Genomic DNA, 27852 nt, shown 5'->3' with positions numbered 1-27852 from the left:
CTATTGCTTTAAGTTTTTATCCAGTACATCTCTAATATAGTCTAGATAAAACTCTAAACCGACATTATTTAAATGGACGCCATCTTGTCTCCAAAAATTAGTTGCCGAATCAATGTCAGGAGATACAATATCATGTTTGCCAGATGAGCGGAACAAATATCTGCCCCAGCGATTAACCCTTGTACGCTTGTTCTCTATGGTACGCCACGGATTGACTGCGCCATCCCACACCCGTCTTTGCAGTATATCGATCCAAATAATTGTTGCTGCAGGAAAAGCTGTTCTTAGGTATTTAACCTCTCTGTTGATTAGGTTTTTAATTTGAAAAATTGAAAGAGAGGTCAAGTCATTTCCCCCTAAATGAATAATAATGGCTTTGGGTGGGGATGAGAGCAGGACTGCAGCCTCAATAGTGCGGCGAAAAGAGAACCAATGCAGACCCCTGACGGCCCACCAGGCAATTGTCTTACCTGGCAAGCGAAGGTTGGGTTTTCCAGTAGCTTCAGCTCTTATCCCGGCCCAATAAGGGATGGAATCACCCAGTATCCAAGCGGCTATATAAAGAAGTACATGTAGAAAAAATAAGTTATAAACTCTTGGCTAATTGCTGACGTCAGCAAAAGTAGGCACTAAATATTGAAAAGAAAGCTAATTACGAATATAAGTTCTATAAGACTTTGAGGACCAGCGACCTAATGACTTTATTACTTCAGCCGAAAGACCCGCCTGCGCTAAATCAGTTGCTCTACCTATTCGAAAGCTATGCGACCTATAGTGTCCTGAATATTGAGTTCTAGCCATGCACTTAGCAAGAACTCCGCAAAACTGTGACCTTGAGACAGGTATGCCATTCACGTGGCAAAATAGGGGTCCTTGGACATTTGGTCTAAGGCACAAATAGTTTGTTAAAGCTTTTACTGGACAAAATTGATGCTTAACACTTGGAAGTTTGATAGAAACGTGATTGCAGCGCTGGTTAGTTTTGAAGCGGTATAATTTGACTAACATGTGTGTATCATTTCTTGAAATTGACACATCACTTAACTGAATTTGGCCACCCACGCCAGGTCTAGGGGCGACTAACTCGCTTACTCTGAATAAACCAAAATAGGCCATTAAAAATAATGCCAAAAATAGAACTGACTCATAGTGATTAATTGCGACCTGTGGTAAAACCGAGCACACTGCAACTAATACATTCCAAGTTAACGGTGCTCTTTTGTCCCTAGAAATACGTTTCCTATGGCAACCCTCAAGTATTTTCTTTATAACAAAATTACCAGTGATGACGTGATAACCATGCAGTTTGTGATAGTAATTTAAACCAGAAATATAGGTTGAAATGCTTTTCGGTGAAAGTCCTTTCTCGAAACAATGAGAAATAAAAACAACTATGTGCTTGATTGGGGCTGGCCAAAAATCACCTAATTTGTAAATTTGTCTGAATTGCCTAAATACGTTTAGCGCTACGTTGTAGGTTGAAAGGAAATTCGGTGCTGTTCCAGACTGTAATAACTGCCCGGCTCTAAATTGAAGATATTCCAAAGAAAGGAAGGTATCTGACGAGGGGCTGGGTCTGCCTCTGGAGCGACCTGCCTGAATCTGTCCCACTGAAACCGAGATAATGCGTCGCAAACAATATTTGAACGACCTTGAATATGATTTGCCTTAACAATGATGTTTAACTGCAAACACCTCAATGTGAGAAATCTAACTAAACACATGATACGATCGGATTTTGATGACAATTTGTTCAAAATATGAACTACCGAAATATTGTCACAATTAAACCTGATTTTTTTTGTTTTTTAAGTCACTGCCCCAAATAAATAATGCTACAAGAATGGGAAATAATTCTAAAACCGTAATATCAGATGTTATTCCCGATGTGTGCCATGATTCCGGCCACTTAGCACTACACCATTGGCCGTGGAAATATATTCCAAAACCCCTGTCTTGGCCCCCAGCGCTATCCGTAAACAACTGAACGTCCTCATTTGTGACCCAAAAGCGGTCGTGAAACACTGAAATCCCGTTATAATTTTGAACGAAATTTAACCACATTTGTAGGTCAAGGCGGATTTCTTTACTGATCCGTATTCTATGGAAGGGCTTTGTGAGACCACAAGTAGCATTGATCAAGCGACAAATAAACGGCCTGCCGGCTACGACAGCACGGCAGCAAAAATTCAAGGAGCCAATAAGGGATTGCATAGCTTTCAACGTTGTTTTAGGTTTCAACAGTAGATCTTGAATTTTTCTGACAACTTCTTGCAATTTTGACACAGGAATTCTAACAACCATTTCGTTCGAGTCCAATTCTAACCCCAAAAATACCAAAACTTCAACCGGACCTACGGTTTTGTCTGTGGCTAACGGGACCTTTAATTCAGACATTGTTGACTGAAAACAGTTTAATGCTACGGCGCAAGATTCCTTGCTTTTGGCGCCACCTAGAAAGTCATCAAGATAATGAATTAATTTTGCTGTATTTAGTCTTGATTTAACCAGAAATTCTAAAAACCTTGCAAATCTTTCGAAAGTGATGCAACTTATTGAAGCTCCAAAAGGAAGTGCCTTATCAAAATAAAACTTATCATTAAACCTAAAACCCAATAACTCAAAGTCTGACGGAGTAATCGGTATTAGACGAAAGGCACTCTTAATATCTACCTTAAATAATTTGCAATGCCTTCCTAGGTCTTGAACTAATTTGACGGCTTCGTCAAAACTCGTATATTGAACTGAACATTCATTTGGGTCAATGTAGTCATTGACCGACTCGCCAGGAGGGTAAGAGAGGTGATGTATCATCCTAAATTCACCTGTAGTTTTTTTAGGCACAAGGCCAATAGGAGACACAATTAAATTAGAGAAAGGTGGATCTTTAAAGGGGCCCGCTACCCGGCCGGCTTCAATTTCCGTGTTTATTTGTTTCTGAATAATATCAGGATTCAACTTTGTAGATTTTAAGTTAGGAGAATCCCTAGCTTCGCGGGGACCACTATACTGTATTGGGAATCCATTTTTAAAACCAGCCAGAAGAAAGGCCGCCTCGCTTTGATCATAAAATTGTAAATATTTTTCCAGGACTGAAACATCAATTGGTGAGAATGCAAGTGAAAATACATCGAGATTGCATGGTTCTTGTGAAATATTTCTATTTTTGTGCCTGTCCCCGACCTTGACCTCTGAAGGGGCGATAATATGGACGGGCGCGAAATGACTGATTCGTCGGGAATCTAACATTTGGCGTAGTATATGGTTGATTTTTGGAGCAGATTACAGCCGGATGCGTGCCGCCGCATATTTTACAGAGGTGTGCGAACCTACAGTTTGGCCATTTACACTTGGACTGGTTAAAGTCATTGCATTTATAGCTGAAAGGGGTTGTCGGCCTAGAACTGTCCCGCACCTGGACGCAGCGCCACCATAGATCGTTATTAATAACTGACCAAGGGGAAGGCACTAGTGCTTGTCGGAGGCGGAATTGTTCATCATAGGTCCGCCAAGCAAATCCCCCTTGACGCGCTGCACATTCTCTGATGGTAAACATGTAATGCAAAAGTTCGTAAACTTTATCAGAATGTGTGGACAAATAAATAGATGCATAAATTATGAAGGCATCGGTCCATCTCTCGATAGAACCGATTTTATCCTTACAAACTTTTTTGGAAGCCTCAATATGGCCGTCGGAATCTACTAATCTGAGAACACTGCTGTTGGAAAATTCGGCCAGTTCTACAGCACCTTTCAATAAGAGAGCTAAATTAGTGTATTCACCCTTGCAAATTTGTTGTTTAATTGACGTCGGAACATGGGCGGCCAGATCATCCCCTGCTAAACGCATATCCGGCGGCGTAAACAAGCCGCCTGAAGTAGGCTGGAAAACAGACTGGGGGAAAATGGGACATTAATACCCTGAGCAGTATTTTCAACACCGAGACTTAAATTATCGGGACCTGAAGTCTGATGTGAATTGTCCGGAGGAAGAACACCCGAATCCCTAATAATAGTTTCAAAATCAATAATAGACCTACCCGCATCTGGCTGTAATAAGCTGTTGCTTGCACCATCGAGGTCCTCGCTCGTGCGCTTCTGTCCCCGTGCAGTTACCACCGGATTTGGAGAGGGTGGAGAGTCCGTCTGGCAATGTGAATCAACCAATCTTTGACCGGCAACTACATCATCGTTGACAGGATTGACATCGGCATTATTTACGTTGTGAGCCCGCCTAGCATTACGATTCCTACCCGCAGCACCTTGCTGCCTTGGCCCAGCAGCAGCAATATTCCTCCTCCGTACGCCTCGACCACGTGGCATGACAAACGTAGTACTAGAGTTTACAGCTGTGAAATTTAGCTTTTAGCAGCGTAGTTTATCTTCGGTGTTGAATCGAGAAAGAGAAATTTGCACGGACTTTCGGTGCTTATATACCGTTGGTAGAACTGATACCCGGCTTAATGATAGCATGGTGGCTAGAAACCATGCGTAACGGACGATAATATCCGAGGATCACCAATTGCCTAGTGATCGTGACGTAACTGCATAGTAACGGTGTTGACAGCTTTTTCTTGCAAAATAAAGTAAATTATTTGCAGAAGAAAATAATTTCTATTATTTTAATATTTTCTGTAAGTTTGACATTATTTTTGTCAATATAAAGTTTATAGCAATTTAAATTCTCTTTCCGATGATACAAAATTTATTGTAGTTTCTCTATGAGTTTCGAAGATATAAAGTGTTAAAGTATGGGAATTATATTTTTAGGCATAAAATTCTGTTTTTGGATTACTTTCACGTTGAAATTCATATACAATTTCATTTTGATGTTTGAAAGTTTGATTTGTAGTTAATAGACCAATCTTCCGAATCGGGATCGGTAAGTATTTATATAAAAAAAACAAGCATCAAACTGAATAACACTACAAAAATAACGGATCGTAAAATTTCTGAAAGTGGTTTCCAGATAATAACTTGAGAATGTATGTGCCTAGGATCATAAATTTTGGTAAACAGGTGTAATATCATAAAATACAGGTCAAGCTCGACTTTGAGGTCAGTAGGTCAAAGGTCAAGATCACAGTGACTCAGAACAAACAATTTCCAGATGATAACTTGAGAATGCTTGGGTCTAGGTTCCTAAATTTTTGTACACAGATGTAATATGATTGAACACAGGTCAAGTTCGACTTAGCGGCTAGTAGGTCAAAAGTCAAGGTCACAATAACACGAAACAGTTAAATGGTTTCCAGATGATAACTTGAGAATGCTTGGGCCTAGGATCATATAAATTGAAAGGGAGGTTGGTTGACTAGCAGATGACCCCTAATAAGTTTTAGATCAGTAGGTTAAAGGTCAAGGTCACAGTGACCCGGAACATTTAAACTGTTTGCGGACAATTACTTCAGAACGCTTGGGACTGGGATCATAAAAACTTAATAGGGAGGTTGATCATGAACAGCAAATGATCTGTATTGATTTTGAGTTCCAAAGGTCAAATGTCTGAGTGACCAGGAACAAACGATTTCCAGATGATAACTTGAGAATGCTTCGGTCTAGGATCATAAATTTTTGTTTTGTACACAGGTGTAACATGATTGAACACAGGTCAAGTTCGACTTTGAGGCTAGTAGATCAAAGGTCAAGGTCACAATAATACAAAATAGTTAAAGAGTTTCTGGATGATAACTTCAGAATGCTTGGGCCTAGGATCATGGAAATTGATAGGGAGGTTGGTTTGACCAGTAGATGACCCCTAATGATTTTGAGGTCAGTAGGTCAAAGGTCAAGGTCACAGTGACCCAGAACATTTAAACTGTTTTCGAACAATAACTTCAGAATGCTTGGGACTAGGATCATGAAACTTAATAGGGAGGTTGATCATGAACAGTAGATAACCTATATTGATTTTGAGTTTCAAAGGTCAAATGTCCGAGTGACCCGGAATATTTTAACATTTTTCGGACAATAACTTGAGAATGCTTGGGCTGAGGATCTTGAAACTTCAGAGGGAGGTTGATCATGACCAGCAGATGACCTGTATTGATTTTGAGGTCAGTAGGTCAAAGGTCAGGTAAGTCCAGCTTTGACATTTTTCTGTGACAAAGCCATATTGTTCGTCACTCCTGTGACAACTCTAGTTTGATTTGATTCCAACTTGTGAAATATTGTTAACAACAATAGATCTTGGATTCATGATGAATCTGTCAGATCCAATCATAGGGTCATGAGTTACAGCCCCTGATAGACCCCTGAAAGAGCCAAAATTTGTTAATTTTTACCTTGTGAATACAATGAAAGTGCCGTTTTACATTCAATTTTGACCACAGTTACAAACAACTTAAGTCACAATAAGATCTCGCTTCCTTTGAAATTCGGCTAGATCCAGTCATTGGTTCAAGTGTTTCTGCTCATGAAAGGGAAAAAAATTTCTATTTTGACCCTTCTAACCATATAGAGGTTTCATTTATGCTTTGACAAACTTGCACAGGATGTTTATCTTGGTAATCTCTAGACCAAATTGGAAACTGGGTCATATGGAGTCGAAAACTAGGCAACCAGGTCAGATCAATGGAAAAGCTTGTGAACAACAACTTAGAGGCCACATTTATGACACTTGATGGAACGTTTATTTTGATGATTGCTAGGCCAAGTTCAAAACTCAGTCTTACGGAGTCAAAAACTTTGTCACCCACTCAAATCAAAGGAAAAGCTTGTTGACACTCTTGAAACCACATTTATTACCCTATCTTCATGAACCTTGGTCAGAATGTGGGGCCTCCGTGGCCGAGTGGTTAAGGTCGCTGACTTCAAATCACTTGCCCCTCATCGATGTGGGTTCGAGCCTCACTCGGGGCCTTGAATTCTTCATGTGAGGAAGCCATCCAGCTGGCAAACGGAAGGTCGGTGGTTCTACCCAGGTACCCGCTCGTGATGAAATAATGCACGGAGGGGCACCTGGGGTCTTCCTCCACCATTAAAGCTGGAAAGTCGCCATATGACCTATCATGTGTCGGTGCGACGTTAAATCCAACAAAATAAATAAATAAAATAAATTGGTCAGAATGTTTAACTTAATGATTCCTAGGGCAAATTTTAAACTAGGTCATGTGGGGTCAAAAATTACTTGCTCATATCAAAGGAAAAGCTTGTTAAAACTATCTAGAGCCACATTTATGATCCTGTCTTCATGAAACTTAATAAGAATGTTTTTCTTTATAATTCCTAGGCCAGATTTTAAACTGGGTCATGTTGGGTTAAGAACTAGGTCACCACTCAAAGGAAAAGCTTGTTAACACTGCCACATTCATGTCCCTATCTTCATGAAACTTGGTCAGAATCATGTTTATCTTGGTGATTCCTAAGCAAAGTTCAAATCAAAAATGGGTTATGTGGGGTCAAAAACTAGGTCACCCACTCAAATCAAAAGCCATAATCATGAACCGATCTTCTTGAAATTTTGTGAGAATTTTTATGTTGATGATTCCAAGACCAAGTTTAACAGGTGAGTGATATAGGGTCATCATTACCCTCTTGTTTACTACACAGAAATGTTTCCCATAATTAGATTACTAGTATGTGTCACACACATGACCCATGGTTATTGGTCAAAGGTTAAGGTCACTATTGAAAGTTTTCCACCTGTAGGGGACTTCTGTATATTGCCACTGCAATACTGTCACTTGTTTATGAAAAGACTGCTGGTATCTTGTAAATAATCAAGTTGTACTGGTCAAAAATTGTAATCAGCTTGCCATACTCAGAGTAATATAATTGAATGCATAAAGTCAGTATTAGAAATGTTTCCATTTTATAAGCCCCCCTTCGACGAAGGAGGGGTATATTGTTTTGCAGATGTCGGTCGGTTGGTCGGTCAGAATGTAGACCAATCCATTTCCGAATGATATCCGTTTCCGGAGGATAACTCAAGAACGCTTGGGCCTAGGATCATTAAAGTTAATAGAGAGGTTGATCATCACCAGCAGATGATCCCTATTGATTTTGAGGTCTGTATGTTAAAGGTCAAGGTCACAGTGACCCTGAATAGTAAAACGGTTTCCGGATAATAACTCAAGAACACTTGAATCTAGGATCATGAAAGTTGACAGGAAGGTTGGTCATGACCAGCAGATGATCTCTATTGATTTTGAGGTCATTATGATAAAGGTCAAGGTCACAGTGACCCTGAACAGTTAAACGGTTTCCGGATGTTAACTCAAGTACGCTTGGGCCTAGAGTCACGAAAGTTAATAGGGAATTTGGTCATGACCAGCAGATGACCTCTATTGATTTTGAGGTCAGTATGTCAAAGGTCAAGGTCACATTGACCAGGAACAGTAAAATGGTTTCTGGGCAATAACTCAAAAACGCTTTGGCCTAGTGTCAGAAAAATTAATGGTTAGGCTGGCCATGACCAGCAGATGACCCCTATTGATTTTGAGGTCATTAGGTCAAAGGTCAAGGTCACATTGGCCTGGAATAGTTAAAAGGTTTCTGATCTTCTTGTCCAAAACCATAGGGCATAGGGCTTTGATATTTGGTATGTAGCAAATCTAGTGGTCCTCTAGCAAGATTGTTCAGATTATTTCCCAGGGGTCAAATATGACCCCACCCCAGGGGTCACATGGTTCATATAGACTTAGAATCTTCATGTCCATAACTTACTTTATTCAAATTTGGACCACATGTATAGTTTTGAGTGGCAAGATGAACCTTGACATGAGGTGACCTTGACCTAGTGACCTACTGGTTTATATAGATTTATATAGGAAAATAATTTGAAAAACCTCTTGTCCGAAACCACAGGGCCTAGGGCTTTTGATATTTTGTATATGACATGATCTAGTGGTCCCTTACTAAGATTGTTCAATTTATTCCCCTAGGGTTGAATATGGCTCTGCCCTGGGTGTCACATGGTTTACATAGACTTATATAGGGAAAAACTTTGAAAATCTTTTTGTCCAAACCATAAAGACTATGGCTTTAATATTTTGTAATATAGCATCATCTAGTGGTTCTCTACCAAGTTTGTTCAAATTATCCCTCTAGGGTCAAATATGGCCCCGCCCCAGGGGTCACATGGTTCATATAGACTTACATAAAGAAAAACTTAGAATCTTCATGTCCATAACTTACATCATTTAAATTTGGACCACATGTATAGTTTTGAGTGGCAAGATGAACCTTGACATGAGTTGACCTTGACCTTGACCTAGTAAACTGCTTTCACATTTCTGTAGCTACAACCTTCAAATTTGGACCACATGCATAGGTTTGTGTACTGAAACAAATTTTGACCTTGTTATTGACCTAGTGACCTGCCTTTACATTTCTCAGGCTACAGCCTTCAGATTTGAACCACAAGCATACTCTTGTGCACTGAAATGAACTTTAATCTTGAGATTGACCAAGTGATCTACTTTCACATTTCTGAAGGTACAGGCTTCAAATTTGGACCACTTGCATAGTTTTGTGTTCCGAATTAAAATTTGACCTTGAATTTGACCTAGTGACCTACTTTCACATTTCTCAAGCTGCAGTCTTCAAATTTGAAGCATATGCATAGTTCTGTCTACCGAAATAAACTTTGACCTTGAAATTAATCTAGTGACCTACTTTCACATTTCTCAAGTCACAGCTTTTAAATTTGGACCACATACACATTGTTTTGTAACGAAATGAAATTTGACCTTGATTTTGACCTTGAGCTGGTCTTGAAATTTGGAATTAACATTAAAAAATGGCTTAGTGGATGGCACCAAGATCACTCTGTAATTTCTTGTTAGTTTAATAGGTTAAAGGTCAGGGTCAGATTAAACCAGAATGGTAGAACTTTTGTTTACAGTGAGCATATAATTTCTGTTCCTTGTGCAATTACTAAATGCATCAAGGGGGGGGGTGGGCAGTTCGTGTTCGACAAGCTCTTGTTTATAGGATAGGATTTTATAACTGGTACATGTTGGTTTCTTTTCCTTACAGAGATGTAGTAAGCACAAATATATCAAATGACAGTGATAAAACTATTGTTGATGTAAGTATTCAGTTGTTTTTAACCATTATCATGCTAGACACAATTGATTTTGTCTTTGCAACCAGAGCTGACCAAGATCAGTCTGCATGAACATAAAGGCTTATCTTGGTCTGCACTGTTCGCTGTTCAGTCAGTATCTTTGTTGTAAGCACCCCTTTTAACAGTTGATGGTACTGTCCAAATTTGAAGATGGACAAGATCATTATGGAAATTTAGCAGTGTAAAGATTAAAATATTTCTGATATGTATCCTAGTTTGCTTGTTCAAAAAGTTAAAAACAAAAAATCGCAATGGTTTTCTTTCCAAATTAATATTTGCTTTAAAAGGTACAGAATGTTTCAACGATCTGTTTTTTGTCTTGTTTAATATAGTTAATTATGAAAGAAAGTTATTCTCTAGAATGTAACTATGCTTGTACTGGGACTACTTTGACAGACTCTTTGTTGTGTATGAATATATGTTTATATAGTGTAATATATTGATTGTAGAGTAATACATCAGAAGTGACCCTGCTGGACAGGGTTGACTGTAGATAGCCAGGATGATCCATTAGGTCAACATACCCGGAAAAGAGTTATAGTGTAAGTATTTTAACTGCAGTCTATAAATAGTTTTTTTAGCTCATCTGTCACGTAGTGACAGGGTGAGGTTTTGTGATCGCCCTTCGTCCGTCGTCCGTCCACAATTTCTTGTCTGCACGATAGTGGTTTCATTTATGATTTTATTTTAACCAAACTTGCACACAACTTGTATCACCATAAGATCTTGGTTCCTTTCTTGAACTGGCCAGATCTTGTTATCGGTTCAGCTTCATTTATGATTTGAATTTAATCAGCCTTGCACAAAACTTGTGTCACCATAAGATCTCGGTTCCTTTCTTGAACCGGCCAGATCCCATTATGGATGGCCCCTGAAATGGCCAAAATTAACTATTTTGACCTTGTCTGCACAGCAGCAGCTTTATTTATGATTTGATTTTTACCAAACTTGCACACAACTTGTATCACCATAAGATCTTGGTTCCTTCCTTGATCTGGCCAGATCCCATATGGGTTCCAGAGTTATGGCCCCTCAAAGGGCCAAAATTAGCTAATTTGACCTTGTCTGCACAATAGCAGATTTATTTATGATTTGATTTTTACCAAACTAGCACACAACTTGTGTCACCATAAGGTCTCGATTCCTTTCTTGAACCGGACAGATCCCATTATGGATTTCAGAGTTACGGCCCCTGAAAGGGCCAAAGTTAGCTATTTTGACATTGTCTGTGCAATAGCAGCTTCATCTATGATTTGAATTTAATCAAACTTGCACAAAACTTGTGTCACCATAAGATCTCGGTTCCTTTCTTGAACCGGCCAGATCTCATTATGGATTTCAGAGTTATGGCCCCTGAAAGGGCCAAAGTTAGCTATTTTGACCTTGTCTGTGCAATAGCAGCTTCATATATGATTTGATTTTAACCAGACTTGCACACAACTTGTATCACCACAAAATCTTGGTTCCTTTCTTAAATTGGCCAGATCCCATTATGGGTTCCAGAGTTATGGCCCCTGAAAGGGCCAGAATTAGCTATTTTGACCTTGTCTGCACAATAGCAGCTTCATTTATGATTTGAATTTAATCAAACTTGCACAAAAACTTGTGTCACCATAAGATCTTGGTTCCTTTCTTGAACTGACCAGATCCCATAATGGGTTCCAGAGTTATGGCCCCTTTATGTTACTATAATTGGCTTATTTAGTAACTGTTTTATTATTGGCCGTAGGAAAAACCCGAGACCACTTTATAGGTGTATTTGACATATATGTACCTTCAGGAAAATTTCAACTATATTTTCTCATGATTCTTTTGGTTGATCTTGATTATGAATTTTTGACCTTCTTGTCCTTAATTGCAATGATGACAGGTGAGCAATATAGGGCCATTATGGTTTTTTTCATTAGGAAACTCTCATCAAGTTGAGCCAAAGTTTCTGACTTACTCTCGCCCATTGCATTTTCTATTCCTCCCTCGTCTTTCGTATAGATCTTGATCATTTTCAAATGCCTTTGAATATTCGGATAACTAACTGACATGCATGAAATATATAATACTTTATTAGCATAGATTAGAAGAAATTTTTCCGGTATAATTTTTATGCCCCCAATTGGGGGGGGGGGGGGGGGGGGGGGAATATAGATTTGCCCTTGTCCGTCCTTCCATCCGTCCGTCTGAGAATGTTGTGTCGTGCCTAGCTCCAAAAGTATTTGACGTAGAGTCATCAAAGTTTACAGGAATGTTGGTCAGCATGTGCAGTTGTGCACCTGGGGTTTCGCATCCGGATTCATTCAGTCATGTAGGAGTTATGGCCCCTGGCTTAGTTCAAAATTGGTCATTTAATGTTGTGTCGCGCGTAGCTCCAAGAGTATTTTACCTAGAGTCACCAAAGTTTACAGGAATGTTGGTCAGCATGTGCAGTTGTGCACTTGGGGTTTTGCGTCAAGATTCATTCAGTATTGTAGGAGTTATGGCCCCTGACCTAGGAAAAAATTTGTGCCCTTTGTTATGTAGTGGGGGCATCTGTGTCCTATGGACACATTTCTAGTTAGTTTGTATTTTCTAATAATATAACCAGTGGAACTGTATGTTCCAATCAAGTCTTTATACAACTCTAGAGATGACCACATATGGGAACGTCAACATGAGGTTTAAGCAAGTCAGCTAAGCTCTCAAATGACTCATGAGGAAAAATAATGAATAAAATAGAATTATTAAAGAAAAGAATATAGAAGTTTTGACACTCTTTTCATGATGAAAATCTTATTATAAACCATGAATTAATAATGATTAAAAATTTGTTTTTACTTAATTTCTGGGAACTAAAAAGAAAACCTGTGGTTTGGTTGGTCTGTCATAAGATCAGACTTGAAAGATGAAACTTTAAATTTAGACATTGTTTGTATTTTACAGCTTTCAGTAGCTTTAAAGGAGTGGGACATTCCATATGAAGAGTTGATTCAAGACGACCCAATAGGCACGGTACGTTTTGGAACTGTGTATAATTAATGCAGAATTCTTCATTTGTTGAAACTGGAGTATCTTAATTACTATTGATTAGACTTGAAGCAGCTTGAAAATGTGAAGAAGTATGACCGACTGATCGCTTTTAGCTTGACTATTCAAAGAATAGTAGAGCTATTGGACTCACCCATGCGTTGGCGTTGGTGTCTGCATCGGCGTCCTGATTTGGTTAAGGTTTTGTATGTAAGCTGGTATCTCAGTAACCACCTGTGGGAATGGATTGAAACTTCACACACTTATTCACTGTGATAAACTGACCTACATTGCACAGGTTCTATAACTCTGTTTTGCTTTTTTTACAAAATTATGCCCCCTTTTCGACTTAGAAATTGTTGATTAAGGTTTTGTATGTAAGCTGGTATCTCAGTAACCACTTGTGGGAATAGATTGAAACTTCACACACTTATTCACTGTGATAAACTGACCTACATTGCACAGGAACTATAACTCTATTTTGCTTTTTTTTACAAAATTATGCCCCTTTTTCGATTTAAAAATTCTTGGTTAAGGTTTTGTATGTAAGTTGGTATCTCAGTATCCACTAATGGGAATGGATTGAAACTTCACACACTTGTTCACTGTAATGATCTGACATGCACCGTGTAGGTCCTATAACTCTACTTCGCTTTTCTTTTTCAAAATTATGCCCCTTTTTCGACATCAGTTTTTGGTTAAGTTTTTGTGTGTAAGCTGGTATTTCAGTATCCACTTATGGGAAAGGATTGAAACTTCACGCTCTTGTTCACTTTATGAGCTGATAAGCACTGTGAAGGTTCCATAATCCTTTTTCCCATTTTTACAAAATTATGCACCTTTTTCGACTTTTGTATCAATTCAATTGACAAGGCTGTTGAATAGTCGAGCCATGCTGTCCTCCGACAGCTCTTGTTTGTTGAAAAGTCATTAGAAGTACATGTATAAATCGGCTTTCAGCAGAACGATTAAGTTTTGTTATAAAAAACATACTTCTTCAAGGTGAAACATTTTTGCTTTCAATATTGAAGTAGTGAAAATTGTAAAACTTAGCATACTTTCAAGATTTTGATGGGAAATACAAAACCAGTAACTATTGTCCACAACACTTAACTGATATAAAAATAGCACAGTTAACCTCAGCTCTTGTTTTTGAAAAGTCATTAGAAGTACATGTATAAATCGGCTTTCAGCAGAACGATTAAGTTTTGTTACAAAAAACCTACTTTTTCAAGGTGAAACATTTTTGCTTTCAATATTGAAGTAGTGAAAATTGTAAAACTTAGCATACTTTCAAGATTTTGATGGGAAATACAAAACCAGTAACTATCGTCCACAACACTTAACTGATATAAAAATAGCACAGTTAACCTCAGCGCATGCACATACATCTGTTTCCTGATGTAAACTGTCATGATGTCGGGCCATAAAAAACAAAGAAAGAAACAATTCACGGTTATGTTGAAAAATGATTAATACTTCGTAAACCAAAACATACTAGTTAAGGTCAATTTATCGTACTGAAATCTCGAAACTACTGCTTACAGCTGCCTTTGTTGATTGTTTACATTAGGAAACTCTTTTTGACATTTTGGAAAACTGACGAAAATACCACACTTGCAATTTCACACTCTTAGATCTATACAGGTTTTGGTACTACATGAAAAAAAGCTATTAAATGTAACAAAATGGAATGTAAATATAACAGTAACTGTTGCTATTTGCATAGTCTGAAATTGTAAATAAAAGATATAAAAAGTTTGCAATCCCATGGATGGTAAATTTAAGAACGAAATTTCTGTAAGAGTGCAAAGGTTGGTACTTTAAATCAGAAGGGCACTGGACATACATCAGAATTTTATTTTATGATGATGAAAACTAATATTTATCAGCTGATTTTCCCACCATATTTTAAGTAGTTAGTCATTTGCTCAGAACTGTGTTTGTGACAAAATGCCGTCATCTGTAGATAAAGGTCTGAAATCTTGTTGAAAAGTTAGCCCAAATTATTAAAATAGAAAAAAATGGAAACTTCACAGGTCGCCCAACACGACAAAAACGAAAATGTTGCAGGCTCGGTTTAACACTTTTTACTGACAAAAAAGTATATGTATGTGTACAGGGGTCAGTGGCATGGTGATGTTGCTATTAAGATGTTAAACATGGACCCAGACACAGACAACGCTGCACAACTGTCTGCATTTAAATTAGAGGTAAATAATTTTGTTCTTCATTGAAAGTACTATTCTGATGAAAGTTAAAACGAAAGGGTCATAATTTGAAAAGTTGTCTTAAGATGATTTATTAAATCACAAAAGAGATAATTTATAATAAATTAATATCAAACTTAAAAGGACGATGGAAATATGTTTGTTTGTTTTTGGTTTAACACCGTTTTTCAACAGTATTTCAGTCATGTAACGGCGGCCAGTTAACCTAACCAGTGTTCCTTGATTCTGTACCGCAAGTAACTGCCAACTTCCCCACATGAATTATCAGAGGTGGAGGACGAATGATTTCAGGCACAATGTCTTTTTTCAAATCGTCATGGAGAACATACGCCCCGCCCGGGGATCAAATTTCCATAGACCAACGCTCTCCCTACTGAGCTAAGCGGGCGGGCTCGACGATGGAAATATATAATGTGAAATTATTTCATTATGTTAGCTTGAAGTTTCGTGGTTTGAGCCAAAATGGCTGTTTGGTAGGGATAGGAATTTGTGGATTTCAGATTTGAATTGTTGAGAACATGAGATCATTGGAAGTTTAATCTGTCTTTTAAGATTTAATTTGATGGATTGACTTGGTCGCAAAATCCAAGAAAATTAGTCCGCATAGAATATTAATGATTTCACAATAATCTGTTAAATACTATTAATTAGTCACTATTGGTATATACAAACTTCTTTTTACATTATACACAGTCAAACTAGGTTCACTGGAACTCAACGGGACTGGCAAAATTTGTTCGAGTTGTCAGCAGTCTGAGCCATTGAACAACCTACATTATTGGGATTTTGCCAGGACCTGATGATGAGTTTGAGCAAAGGTGTCCGAATTATCCGAGTTTTAGTGAAGGATATTTGAAAGTCATTATAGTTGGTTATTTAAACACAAGTAGCTTCTTAAAAAAGAGGTGAAATATTGTGGTTTCGTTTGCATAAATGCAGCATGTTGTTCTTGTAGGTTGCAATGCTGAGTAAAACACGTCACGAGAATCTGGTATTGTTTATGGGAGCTTGTATGAAACCTCCTCATCTAGCTATAGTAACTAGGTAAATAATGTTTTATCTCTTTGGATGTGATATTTAAGGCTTGTACATCAGACATTGCTGTTTGAGTTTTCCCTAATTATGTTAACACTTTGTAGGTAGTAACAAAGTTGCATGTAAGTATGTAGAAAAACATGAAAAAATAGTGGCAAAACAGTAATGAATGGTATAAAGTTCGAATTTGTATTAAAAAAAAACAACAACAAAAAGAATTCTTTTGGTAATTAATGTTATAATTGAGTACTTTATAAATAGTAAATTTTTTGCATTCTTTCAGTTTACATCGCGTCAGCTTCATTTTATGTTGAGGCAGCTCACAGTTCATGTAGTTACATTTACTGTTTTAGTTTATGTCGGAGCAGCTCACAGTTTACATTGTTACATTTTCTGTTTATGTCGAGGCAGCTCACAGATAACATTGTTACATTTACTGCTTCAGTTTATGTTGAGGCAGCTTACTGTTTACATTTCTACATTTACTGTTTCAGTTTATGTCGAGGCAGCATACCGTTTACATTGTTACATTTGCTGTTTCAGTTTATGTCGAGGCAGCTCACAGTTTACATTGTTACATTTTCTGTTTCAGTTTATGTTGAGGCAGCTCACAGTTTACATTGTTACATTGACTATTTCAGTTTATGTCGAGGCAGCTCACAGTTTACATTGTTACATTTTCTGTTTATGTCGAGGCATCTCACAGTTTACGTAGTTACATTTAGTGTTTCAGTTTATGTCGAGGCAGCTCACAATTTACATTTCTACATTTACTGTTTCAGTTTATGTTGAAGCAACTCACAGTTTACATTGTTACATTTTCTGTTTATGTTGAGGCAGCTCACAGTTTACGTAGTTACATTTAGTGTTTCAGTTTGTATCGAGGCAGCTCACAGTTTATGTGTTACATTTACTGTCTTAGTTTATGTTGAGGCAACTGAAAATTTACATTTCTACATTTACTGTTTCAGTTTATGTCGAGGCAACTCGCAGTTTGCATTTCTACATTGACTGTTTCAGTTTATGCCGAGGCAACTCACAATATACATTTCTGCATTTACTGTTTCAGTTTATGTCAAGGCAGCATACTGCTTACGTAGTTACATTTACTGTTCCAGTTTATGTCGAGGCAACTCGCAGTTTGCATTTCTACATTTACTGTTTCAGTTTATGTCGAGGCAACTCTCACAATTTACATTTCTGCATTTACTGTTTCAGTTTATGTCAAGGCAGCACACTGTTTACGTAATTACATTTACTGTTTCAGTTTATGTTGAGGCAACTCACAATTTACATTTCTACAATTACTGTTTCAGTTTATGTCGAGGCAGCTCACTGTTTACATTGTTACATGTAAGAAAAGAGAAGTTTCAAATGAGTAAAAGTATCATTATAGCGCAGCAAGTGTCACAGGTACAGTCATAATTAAATGTTTATTTATACACACATTAGAATTGGTTTGCTGATAATTGTATCCATTGGCCAAGCTTTCCACTGTCAAGCTTTCCACTGGTTAGATTTTAGTTCTTCCTGGACAGTACATGTAAGGCACCAAATGTCTTTAAGACGGTCTATTGTTTTCACGAGTTTTGGGGTGTATTTTTATATCTGCATGAGACACAACTTAACTGGTAGGTAAAGTTTCGAGCAACTCAGTCCCGAATGTGTACTCAGCAGACCAGTGCATGTCCAAAACTGGGACAGTCATTGGGGAAACTTAAAACTTCCAGTCGTAATCACATAAGTACATAAGTTTGCTTACACTGTGAATCATTAATATTCATTGGGGATTAATTTTCTTGGTTGAGTGAATTCACAAAATTAAATCCCAACAAATAAGTAAAACTCTCGTTTATTTTCTAATCAAAATTTAAAATCCACAGGTTGATATGACTGTGAATTACCTATTTCGGCCCAGTCCACGAAACTTTTTGCAAGCTGATCATGGTCTGCACTGTTCGCTTTTCGGACAGTAAATTTTCAGTGAACACCCTTTCAGATAATATTAAATGGTACTGCCCTAATTGAATGATGGTCCGGTTTATTTTAGAAATTTAGCAGGCTAAAGGTTAAACTGGATGTTTCCCAAAGAAAACCAAACTTCTTACAAACATTGAATAGACTGTTGTCTATCAGATTGCAAAATAAAAGCAAGGTGAAATACCCAGACTACAGTTAGTACTTTGAAATCATTCGTTTTCATTGGGGACAATTTTCCACGGTTGAGTCTATATATCTGTAAAATAAAATCCCAATGAACAAGTAAAATTCCCATTCATTTTATCTTCAACACCTGAAATTCATGAATTCATACCCCCATTAAACAGCTGTACTGAACAAACATTTTTGTGCCTACGATATTAAGGGATTTATTTTCAGAATAAGAGCATACATATGTAATTACAGTTGATTTCTGTTGCTTTTATAGTGAAGTTTTTTGTTCTTTCAACGACAAAAATTGCAGAGTTATGGGACTTTGTTTCTTGTTAACATACTATGTACATACAGTCTGCATATGCAGTCTTGTGCGCGCCTAATCTTCCGAACCCTTGTACACAATTTAATGAAACTTCACACAAGTGATCAGTACCAACCCTAGTTGTGCAAGGTGCATGTTACGTTCTTTTAGATAAATATTCTGCATAGTTATGGGACTTTGTTTTTTGTTACTATACTGTATACATACAGTCTATATACATACAGTCCACATAATTATGCAGTCTTGTGTGCGTCAAATTGCAATGTACTGTGTCAGTGCATGCGGAGGGTACATTCATCACCTTTAGTGATAGCTCTAATTTTAGCTCACCTGTCACATAGTGACAGGGTGAGCTTTTGTGATCACATTTTGTCCGTCGTCCGTCCGTTGTCCGTTCACATTTTCTTGTGAACACGATAGAGACAACATTTTGCTATCAATTTTAATCAAACTTGCACACAACTTATGTTGGCATAAGATCTCTGTTCTTTTCGAAAACTGGCCAGATCCCGTCATGGATACCAGAGTTATTGCCCTTTAAAGGGCCAAAATTTGCTATTTTTGGCTTGTGAACATGATAGAGACCATATTTTGCAATCAGCTTCAATCAAACTTGCACACAACTTGTATTGGCATAGTAAATGAAATATGAAACCAAAATTTGTAGTCCTGTTTGGCATCATATAACCTATACTGTGTTGGTGTGCCATAAAACCCATATAAATGAATAAATAAATACATAAATGTATTGGCATAATATCTCAGTTCCTTTCGAAAACTGGCCAGATCCCATCATAGGTTCTTAAAGGGCCAAAATTTGCTATTTTGGCTTTTGCAGCCATATAGAGACTTCATTTATGGTTTGATTTGATACAAACTTGCAAAATATCTTCAACATCAATAAATCTTGGATTCCATGATGAATCTTTCATATCCAATCATAGGTTTCAGAGTTACGGCCCCTGATTGACCCCAGAAAGAGCCAAAATTTGTTGATTTTTACCTTGTGAACACGATAGAAGTAACATTTTATATTTGATTTTAACCACACTTACACACAACTCGTCGAAATAAGATCTCATTTCCTTTCGCAAACCAGCTAGATTCCATTATGAGTTCTGGAGTTACTGCTCCTGAAAGGGGCAAAATTTTCTGTTTGGCCCTTTGAGCCATACAGAAGTTTCATTTATGCTTTGCTTTGATATAGACTTGCACAGAATGATTATCTTGATGATTTCTAGGCCTGGATAGAAATTGGGTCATATCAGGTCAAAAGCTAGGTCATTAAGTCAAATCAAAGGAAAAGCTTGTTAACACTTCATGAAGCTAGGTCAGAATGTTTATCTGATGATTTCTAGGCCAAATTTTAAACTGGGTCATACAGGGTCAAAAACTAGGTCAACCAGTTTAATCAAAGGAAGAGCTTGTTAACACTTGAGGCCACACCCTATTTTCATGAAACTTGGTCAGAATGTTTATCTTGATGATTCTGCGAAACTGCGTCATATGGTGTCAAAAACTAGATCACCCGTTCAAATCAAAGGAATAGTTTGTTAACACTCTTGTTCATTTGATGTGCATGAAACTTGGTCAGAAAGTTTGTGTGCACGAAATATCGCATGAATTTTTATCTGGGTCATGTAGGGTCGAAAACTAGGTCACCAGGTCAAATCAAAGAATAAGCTTGTTTACACTCAAGGGGCCATGTTTTTGTCCAATCTTAATGAAAATTTGTCAGAATATCTCCATGAAATCACGAGGTAAAACATGTTTACACTGTTATTGTGTGTTACTCAGGTGAGCGACTTAGGGCATCTTGGCCCTCTTGTTTATTTTATTTCAAGCTTTAGATTTAAAATTGCCTTTCTATTCACAGGGCATGGGATACTTGCATGCTAAAGGCATTGTGCATAAGGATTTAAAGACAAAGAACATCTTCTTTGACAAAGATAAAGTTGTGATCACAGATTTTGGTTTATTCAATGTTACCAAACTCTGTCATGCTAATAGGTGAGTACATACACATTTTATGGAAAAGGTAATTTAATAGGAAGAATCTTGATTTTATTTAAGTGTGGGGCCTCCATGACAGAGTGGTTAAGGTCCCTGACTTCAAATCATCTGCCCCTCATCAATGGGGATTAAAGTCTGACCTAGGCATAGAATTCTCCATGTGAGGTAGCCATCTAGCTGGCTTATGGAGGGTAGGTGGTTCTACCCAGGTGTGATGAAATAATGCCAGGAGGGGCACCTTGGGCCTTCCTCCACCATGAAATGCCGAAGAGTCACTGTATCACCTATAACTGCTGGTTTGATGTTATCCCCCCTAACACGACCACAACCAAAAAATCATTTTAGTGTAAAATCTTCCTTCTTTCTCACCATAGAAAGTTTTTTAAATGAAAGAATGAATAAGTAAAACGCAAAGTCTTTAGCTAGATTATCAGGACATTTATTGAAAATTACTTTGTCTCCACAAGTGGTCCATAAGTACTAGTACATAGTATACAGGAAGGAACCATACTAGTATTAGGTTAAAACAGTGTCTTTGTGTAACTGCAATATTGTTGACAGTGATTATTTTTAGATTTTTAGCTCACCTGAGCACAAAGTGCTCGGGGTGAGCTATTATGATCGCTCACCGTCCGGCGTCCGTCCACACTTTCCTTTAAACATCATCTCCTCCTAAACCGCTAGGCAAATTTCATCCAAACTTCACAGGAATGTTCCTTGGGTGAAGCTGGGCAAAAAGTTTTCGAAGAATTGAATTCCATGCAGAACTCTGGTTGCCATGGCAACCAAAAGGAAAGACTTTAAAATCTTCTTCTCAAAAACCAGAAGCCCTAGAGCTTAGATATTTGGTTTGAAGCATTGCCTAGTAGACCTCTACCAAGTTTGTTCAATCATGACCCCAGGGTCGTAGTTGACCCCGCCCTAGGGGTCACTTTATTTTACATAGGAAAATCTTAAAAAATCTTTTTCTCAAAAACCAGAAGCCCTAGAGCTTAGATATTTGACATGTAGCATTGCCTAGTGGACCTCTACTAAAATTGTTCAAATCATGACCCCGTGGTCAAAATTGACTCTGCCCCAGTGGTCACCAGATTTTACATAGATTTCTAAAAGAAAATCTTCAAAAAAAAATCTAAAAATAAACCAGAAGGCCTAGATCTTAGATATTTGACATGTAGCATTGCCTAGTGGACCTTTACGAAATTTATTCAAATCATGACCCCCGGGGTCAAAATTGACCCCACCCCAGGGGTCACTTGATTTTATATAGGAAAATCTTCAAAAAAAATCTAAAAATAAACCAGAAGGCCTAGGTCTTAGATATTTGACATGTAGCATTGCCTAGTGGACCTTTACGAAATTTGTTCAAATCATGACCCCCGGGGTCAAAATTGACCCCACCCCAGGGGTCACTTGATTTTATATAGGAAAATCTTCAAAAAATTTCTAAAAATAAACCAGAAGGCCTAGATCTTAGATATTTGACATGTAGCATTGCCTAGTGGACCTCTACAAAATTTGTTCAAATCTTTACCCTCCAGGGTCAAGTTGACCCAGCCCCAGGGGTTACTTGATTATACATAAGGAAATCTTCATAAATTTGCTAAAAATAAACCAGAAGGCCGAGATCTTAGATATTTGATATGAAACATTGCCTAGTAGACTACTATAAACTTTGTTCAAATCATTAACCCCGGGGTAAAATTGGCCCTGCCCCAGGGATTACTTGATTGTACATCGGAAAATCTTCCAAACAATTTCTAAAAATCATCAGTTTGACATTTGAAACATGTAGCTCATATTACTCAAGTGAGCGATGACCCTCTTGTTGAAAACAACCTGTGGCTTTTTGAAGGGGAAAATATAGCGCGATAAACCAAAAAAAAAAAAAATGGAAAATCCAAATCATTTAATTTTCATGATAACAGGCACAGTACCAATTTGCAAGAACTGACGCCAATGTCCCTATGAATTTGGCATCTGATGAAAAGTAACCATAGTATGTCATAATTATCAGCTCATAACAGCTGTACAAGTTGTAATTTGAAGCAACATTGGGGTAAATGGAGTTGAATAATATATAAATGTCGACTTTCATAAAATTATTCACTATGCATAGTACAGACCGTTTCTTTAAATTCCAAGGGGAAATATAATAGTTTTAGGGGAAAATATAGCACTTTTTGGCTAGGGGAAACAGTCTGTATTCGGCTGTAAAATAGCCAAAAAAAATGACTGGTTGAAAAATTATGTTAAAGGTGTTTTAGCAAAGGAATAAACTGGAAATAAAGTTATTTAGGAGGTGTTTTGAATAATTCAGTCTTAAATGACACCATGCATTACTTTGTTTACTCATGTGTTATAAAAATGTTGTTTCAGACATTCAGATCGCCTACAGATCCCACCAGGTTGGTTGTGTTATCTCTCTCCAGAGATCATCAAGTCCCTGCAGGCGGGGGCAGCCTATGCTAACACTGAACTTCCTTTCTCAGAAATGTCGGACGTTTATGCGTTTGGGTAAGTTTAATTTATAGAATGTAAATTCCCAGAACTTTGTACAGCTTGGCTTTCATTCTCTAGTTTTACTGTTTATGCTTAAGTCATAAACATGTAGCACAGTCAGAAATAGAGATGGAGAAATCTGTTTATATAATTATTGTTTGTATTTGTGATTGTACCACTAGATGTCTTGGACCCATTTTAGTAATTCCAAGTAATGTATAAAAACAATATCTTAAATTTGTTTAAGCTTCAGCAGTACAAATCAATGAATACCGTATATTCCCTTATCAGTGCTCCCTAGGAGCATTACATTTTGCAAGGTGGTGGTTTTATCAAGACTGTCAATTTTCTATGTACATTTGGTTAATATAGATTGCATAAATCCAACTTGTAGTGAATGAATTTTAACAAATACTGCACTACCAAAGTGTTGGTATTCACTTACGATTAAAAATATTTTTTATTTGGAATTTTGTGGCAAGCGAATTTATAAAGGAATGTACGGTAATTGAATTTTTCAGAGATCTTCAGGTAGTGTTTCAATTCCCCTTTGATAATTCATCATTAGACATTTTGTTTTAAGTATTATTAATTTTTCTCCCATTTCAAAGTCGTATTGAGTTGTCTGCTACAGACTCCATGAACACTGGTTAAGGTAATGTTGCATAACTAAAGTACAGCAGAAAACTTGTTAACCCTGCAAACATGTACAAACATACATTTACTATTTGGATGCCAGATATAGATATGAAAACAAATTTTGAATTGGTAACCAAATGTATGTTTCTTAATCTTATCCAGCATAGTTGAATCTAGATTATTATGTCTGATGTAGTTCATGTAGATATTATGATATATATTAACACATTTCAGCACTGTATGGTACGAGTTGTTAAATGGCAACTGGCCTTTTGATCGTCAGCCTCCAGAGAGCATCATATGGCAGGTGGGTCATGGGCTCAAACCATCATTTGGCAGTATTTAAGGATCCAAAGAAGTTAAGGTAAGTAAAGTAGAGATTTTATGTTTCTGTGTATATCAGAAGGCCAAGTAATCATAATGTGCAGGCTGTAACAATTGCTCATCAAATTTGTAATTGAGCCGCGCCATGAGAAAACCATTATAGCGGCTTTGCGACCAGCATAGATCCAGACCAGCCTGCTCATCCGCGCAGTCTGGTCAGGACCCATGCTGTTTACTTTCAAAGTCTACTGCAATTATAGAAACTGTTAGTGAACAGCATGGAGCCTGACCAGACTGGGCAGATGCAAAGCCACTATGTTGGTTTTCTCATGGCACGGCTTAATTAGTCCTTTTGTTGTATATAACGCATCTAAGTATGATAGTGTCAGACAGTGATTGAGTTTTTTCATCAGAGGCTATGAAATTGTGCAACACTCATATTCCCTCTAGCACAGACTTAATCTGAACTCTGTTTTCTTGCACACTGGACAGGTGTTTCTGATGATATTACAGCAAAACCTATCTGGCCTTCTCCCCCGTGCCACATACTATGGCTTTCACACTTCATATGATGATTGCCTGTAGTAGAGATCAATCAGTGACAAAATGATAATCCCACCTTGCATTTACTTATATACCTGTATGACACAAGTTTAGGGGAACAATGAAGTATCTGTAAGTGATAAGTCATTTCATTGTAAAGTCAATTTTCATGATATATACAGATGTTTTTTTCTTGCTTTTTTATATATGATTTGTAATATGATGCAAATAACTATTTTCTAAATTCCAGCTTAAGTGGCGGATCCAAATTTATTTTATTAGACATTTTCTGTTGTCATATGTTATGCATGTATCCAACAACTGTTTTTAATCGAGATAGGATCTTCTTATGAAAATCCATTATAATTTGGGAATAAATATTTTTCAATGGCTTGATAGGTAGGACTAACTACAACAGCAGCTACATGGAAGTTTAAAAGGAAGTTCCTTAAAATCTTAAATTACATGCTTCAAAATGACCAAGTACTGAGTACTCTGACTCTTGTTTTAAATGTTATATATAAGCAACTTGCATTAATTATGTCTGTGTAATGTGTTTGTCTGTCTGTCACAAAGCTTGTCCGCACTCTAAGTCGAGCATTTCTCATCCGATCTTCACCAAACTTCAACAAAATGTGTCTGCCAATATGTGCTCAGCCAAATTCGATAACTAGCCAAATCGGCCTAGGCACTTTGGAATTATGGCCCTTGATTTGCCAAATTTCTTGTGCATTTTTGCCACCAACTGGCGCCTATACTACTTTTAAAGTAGTAGTATAGGCATCCTCTTGGTGTCAAGAAAGCGCATGCACATGTGGATTAATTAAACAGTTTATAAGACTGACTTACTATTTAGATGATTAGGCAGTTGTGGGAGACATGCACTTTTCTCAAAAGCATCTCTAATTTTTTAATCGTTTTTCATTATTTAGAATTTTAGTTACTACTTCTATCTGTAGTCAGCACATGACCCCAAACATTATTTAAGGTAGAAGGTAAAGGTCACAGCCTACTTGGACTGGTACCGGATAAATACCAGTTTGCCTCTAACAGGCTATTGTGGGGGCAAAAAAAATCTTTGTTTTACAAATGTCTTTTGCTAATACCTGAATTTCTGTTTTAGGATATGTTGCTGGTATATTGGTCTTTCAATCCGGATGACAGACCCAGTTTTAGTCAGCTGCTGAAGATCATGGAACGGTTACCACGGAAACCATTTACCCGAAGTCCGTCACACCCTATACACCTTCTTTCACGTAGTGCTGACTCACTTCATACATCCTGGTATTAAATATCCTGGCAAAGGATTAGCCAAAAATCTTTTTATATTTTGAATTAAACATTCTTGTTTGCTAAAGGTTGTCTACTTTAGGTCTCAAGTTTTAGGAACAACTTATTGTAGAATGCTATATTAATTACATTATAAATGAACTCAAGGTCAAGTCAGAATGCCTTACTGCAAACCAAAGTCTGAATTCTCACTATTAATGAATTAAGAATCTACAGTTAAAATTCGATATTGCAAATTCAAAGGGATTAAGCATTTTTGAGCATTTGATTTTAAGGTAACGGAAACAGGACTTGGGGTGATATTTTCTGCGCGTTTTGAGAATGGGATTAGAAAATGAGCCATGCCATGAGGAAAACAACAAAGTGGCTTTGCGACCAGCATGGATCCAGACCATCCTGTGCTGTCAGGTCAGGATCCTTGCTTTTCGCTTTCAAAGTCTATTGCAATTAGAGAAACTGTTAGCGAACAGCATGGATTCGCGCAGTCTGGTCTGGATTCATGCTGGTCGCAAAGCCACTGTGTTCGTTTTCTCATGGCATGGCTCAAATTCTTAGATAGTTGCAGTTTTGATATAGGCTTACCTGCTGATCTGGGTCGGTAGTCATCAATGTTTTAAGTTTGAAGCGCTTAATGCTATTTGAGCCGCACCATGAGAAAACCAACATTGTGCATTTGCGACAAGCATGCATCCTGACTAGCCTGTGCAGCCTCTTAGCATGGCTCGTTTGTTACATACTGGTAAGCTATTATCTAAATCAGCATTAATTTGTAAAGATTTTAGCTTAAAAAAACTTCCACAGTAACAAACAGTTCAGCAAACTCTTGATACTTACTGTATTGACTAAATAAAGATAGTTGTAGCCAAATGAACATTTTGGGTTATTATCCTTTAGACTGTTGGTGGCAAGTAATTCTCCCTGTGCAACCAGTGCACACCAAGGTGAACCTGCACATCCATGCAGGCATGTCTTGATCTGCACTGTACACTTCACAGTCAGAAATTTTTCAGTGAACACCCCTTCAAATAATAAATGGTACTGCCCAAACTGAATGATAGATGAGGTCCATTTTAGAGAGGTTAAGTATGAGGATAAGTTTCAGACTTTTAACATTGATGAATGTGGACCCAGCAGGTATATTTTTGAAGTCTAGCCATAGTCCATTTTGAAAGATAATTTGTTTTCACTTCTCCAAGTTTTACGAGAATTTACAATGTAATGTGTGTATCTTGCTGTGATACGGCAGTTTAGATTAAGTCAAAGCGCTATGTTCTTTGTAACGTTTTGAGTAATTACTCTTAAAACTACTTCTGTATTTTCAGTTATGCCAGTAAATTACATACTGTTTTATTTAAATTATCTTATGGTAACTATATTTTAGGTTTTACTCGATAAGATGACACGTTATCGTATCTTCTGGTTGCAGGTATGCATATGCTTTAGATACAGTGAGGCTTGAAAAATATGTCAATAATTTAGAGATTCCTACACTTTTTTAGCAGTACAAAATTGTATCATCTTGGTAAACGTGCGATAGTTTTACTTACTTAATTAAAAACACCTGGTAGGAAGTTATATCTTTAGCTCAACTATTCAAAAGAATAGTTAGAGCTATTGGACTCACTCATGCGTCGGTGTCAGCGTCCACAGCCCGATTTGGTAATAAGTTTTTGTATATAAGTTGGTATCTCAGTAACCACTTATGGGAATGGATTAAAACTTCACAC

The 27852-nt window shown here is 37.4% G+C and overlaps 2 protein-coding genes across 2 annotated transcripts; one reads left to right on the top strand and one right to left on the bottom strand.

Annotated features, from left to right (window-relative positions):
• Positions 1-4608, bottom strand: LOC128547515 (uncharacterized). Its single transcript, XM_053520481.1, has 2 exons — positions 4041-4608; positions 1-554 (listed from the first exon to the last, which is right to left on the bottom strand). Exons 1-2 carry the CDS (start codon positions 4321-4323, stop codon positions 1-3), a joined length of 837 nt encoding a protein of 278 aa, XP_053376456.1. The 5' UTR covers positions 4324-4608.
• Positions 4472-27624, top strand: LOC128547514 (kinase suppressor of Ras 2-like). The gene is made up of 12 exons (XM_053520480.1): positions 4472-4491; positions 9982-10033; positions 12986-13069; positions 15175-15282; positions 16256-16344; positions 16830-17046; positions 17554-17748; positions 20691-20824; positions 23207-23344; positions 24203-24275; positions 25959-26119; positions 27552-27624. Exons 1-12 carry the CDS (start codon positions 4472-4474, stop codon positions 27622-27624), a joined length of 1344 nt encoding a protein of 447 aa, XP_053376455.1.
• The last annotated feature ends 228 nt before the right edge of the window (positions 27625-27852 follow it).

Source organism: Mercenaria mercenaria, chromosome 12 (genome assembly GCF_021730395.1).
Source record: "Mercenaria mercenaria strain notata chromosome 12, MADL_Memer_1, whole genome shotgun sequence".
Taxonomy (NCBI): Eukaryota; Metazoa; Mollusca; class Bivalvia; order Venerida; family Veneridae; genus Mercenaria; species Mercenaria mercenaria.
The sequence above is the reverse complement of the archived record's forward strand: the minus strand, read 5'-3'. Positions and strand labels throughout refer to the sequence as shown.

What these genes read in the sequence shown, in the direction of transcription:
- LOC128547515 (XM_053520481.1), bottom strand. Translation starts at nt 4,323, where the DNA reads ATGCCACGTGGTCGAGGCGTACGGAGGAGGAATATTGCTGCTGCTGGG. An exon ending in CTTATTACAGCCAGATGCGG is followed by an intron (nt 555 to 4,040) that starts GTAGGTCTATTA and finishes TTCTTTATATAG; the next exon opens with CCGCTTGGATACTGGGTGAT.
- LOC128547514 (XM_053520480.1), top strand. Translation starts at nt 4,472, where the DNA reads ATGGTGGCTAGAAACCATGC. An exon ending in TGTCTGCATTTAAATTAGAG is followed by an intron (nt 15,283 to 16,255) that starts GTAAATAATTTT and finishes TTGTTCTTGTAG; the next exon opens with GTTGCAATGCTGAGTAAAAC. An exon ending in GACTCACTTCATACATCCTG is followed by an intron (nt 26,120 to 27,551) that starts GTATTAAATATC and finishes TTCTGGTTGCAG; the next exon opens with GTATGCATATGCTTTAGATA.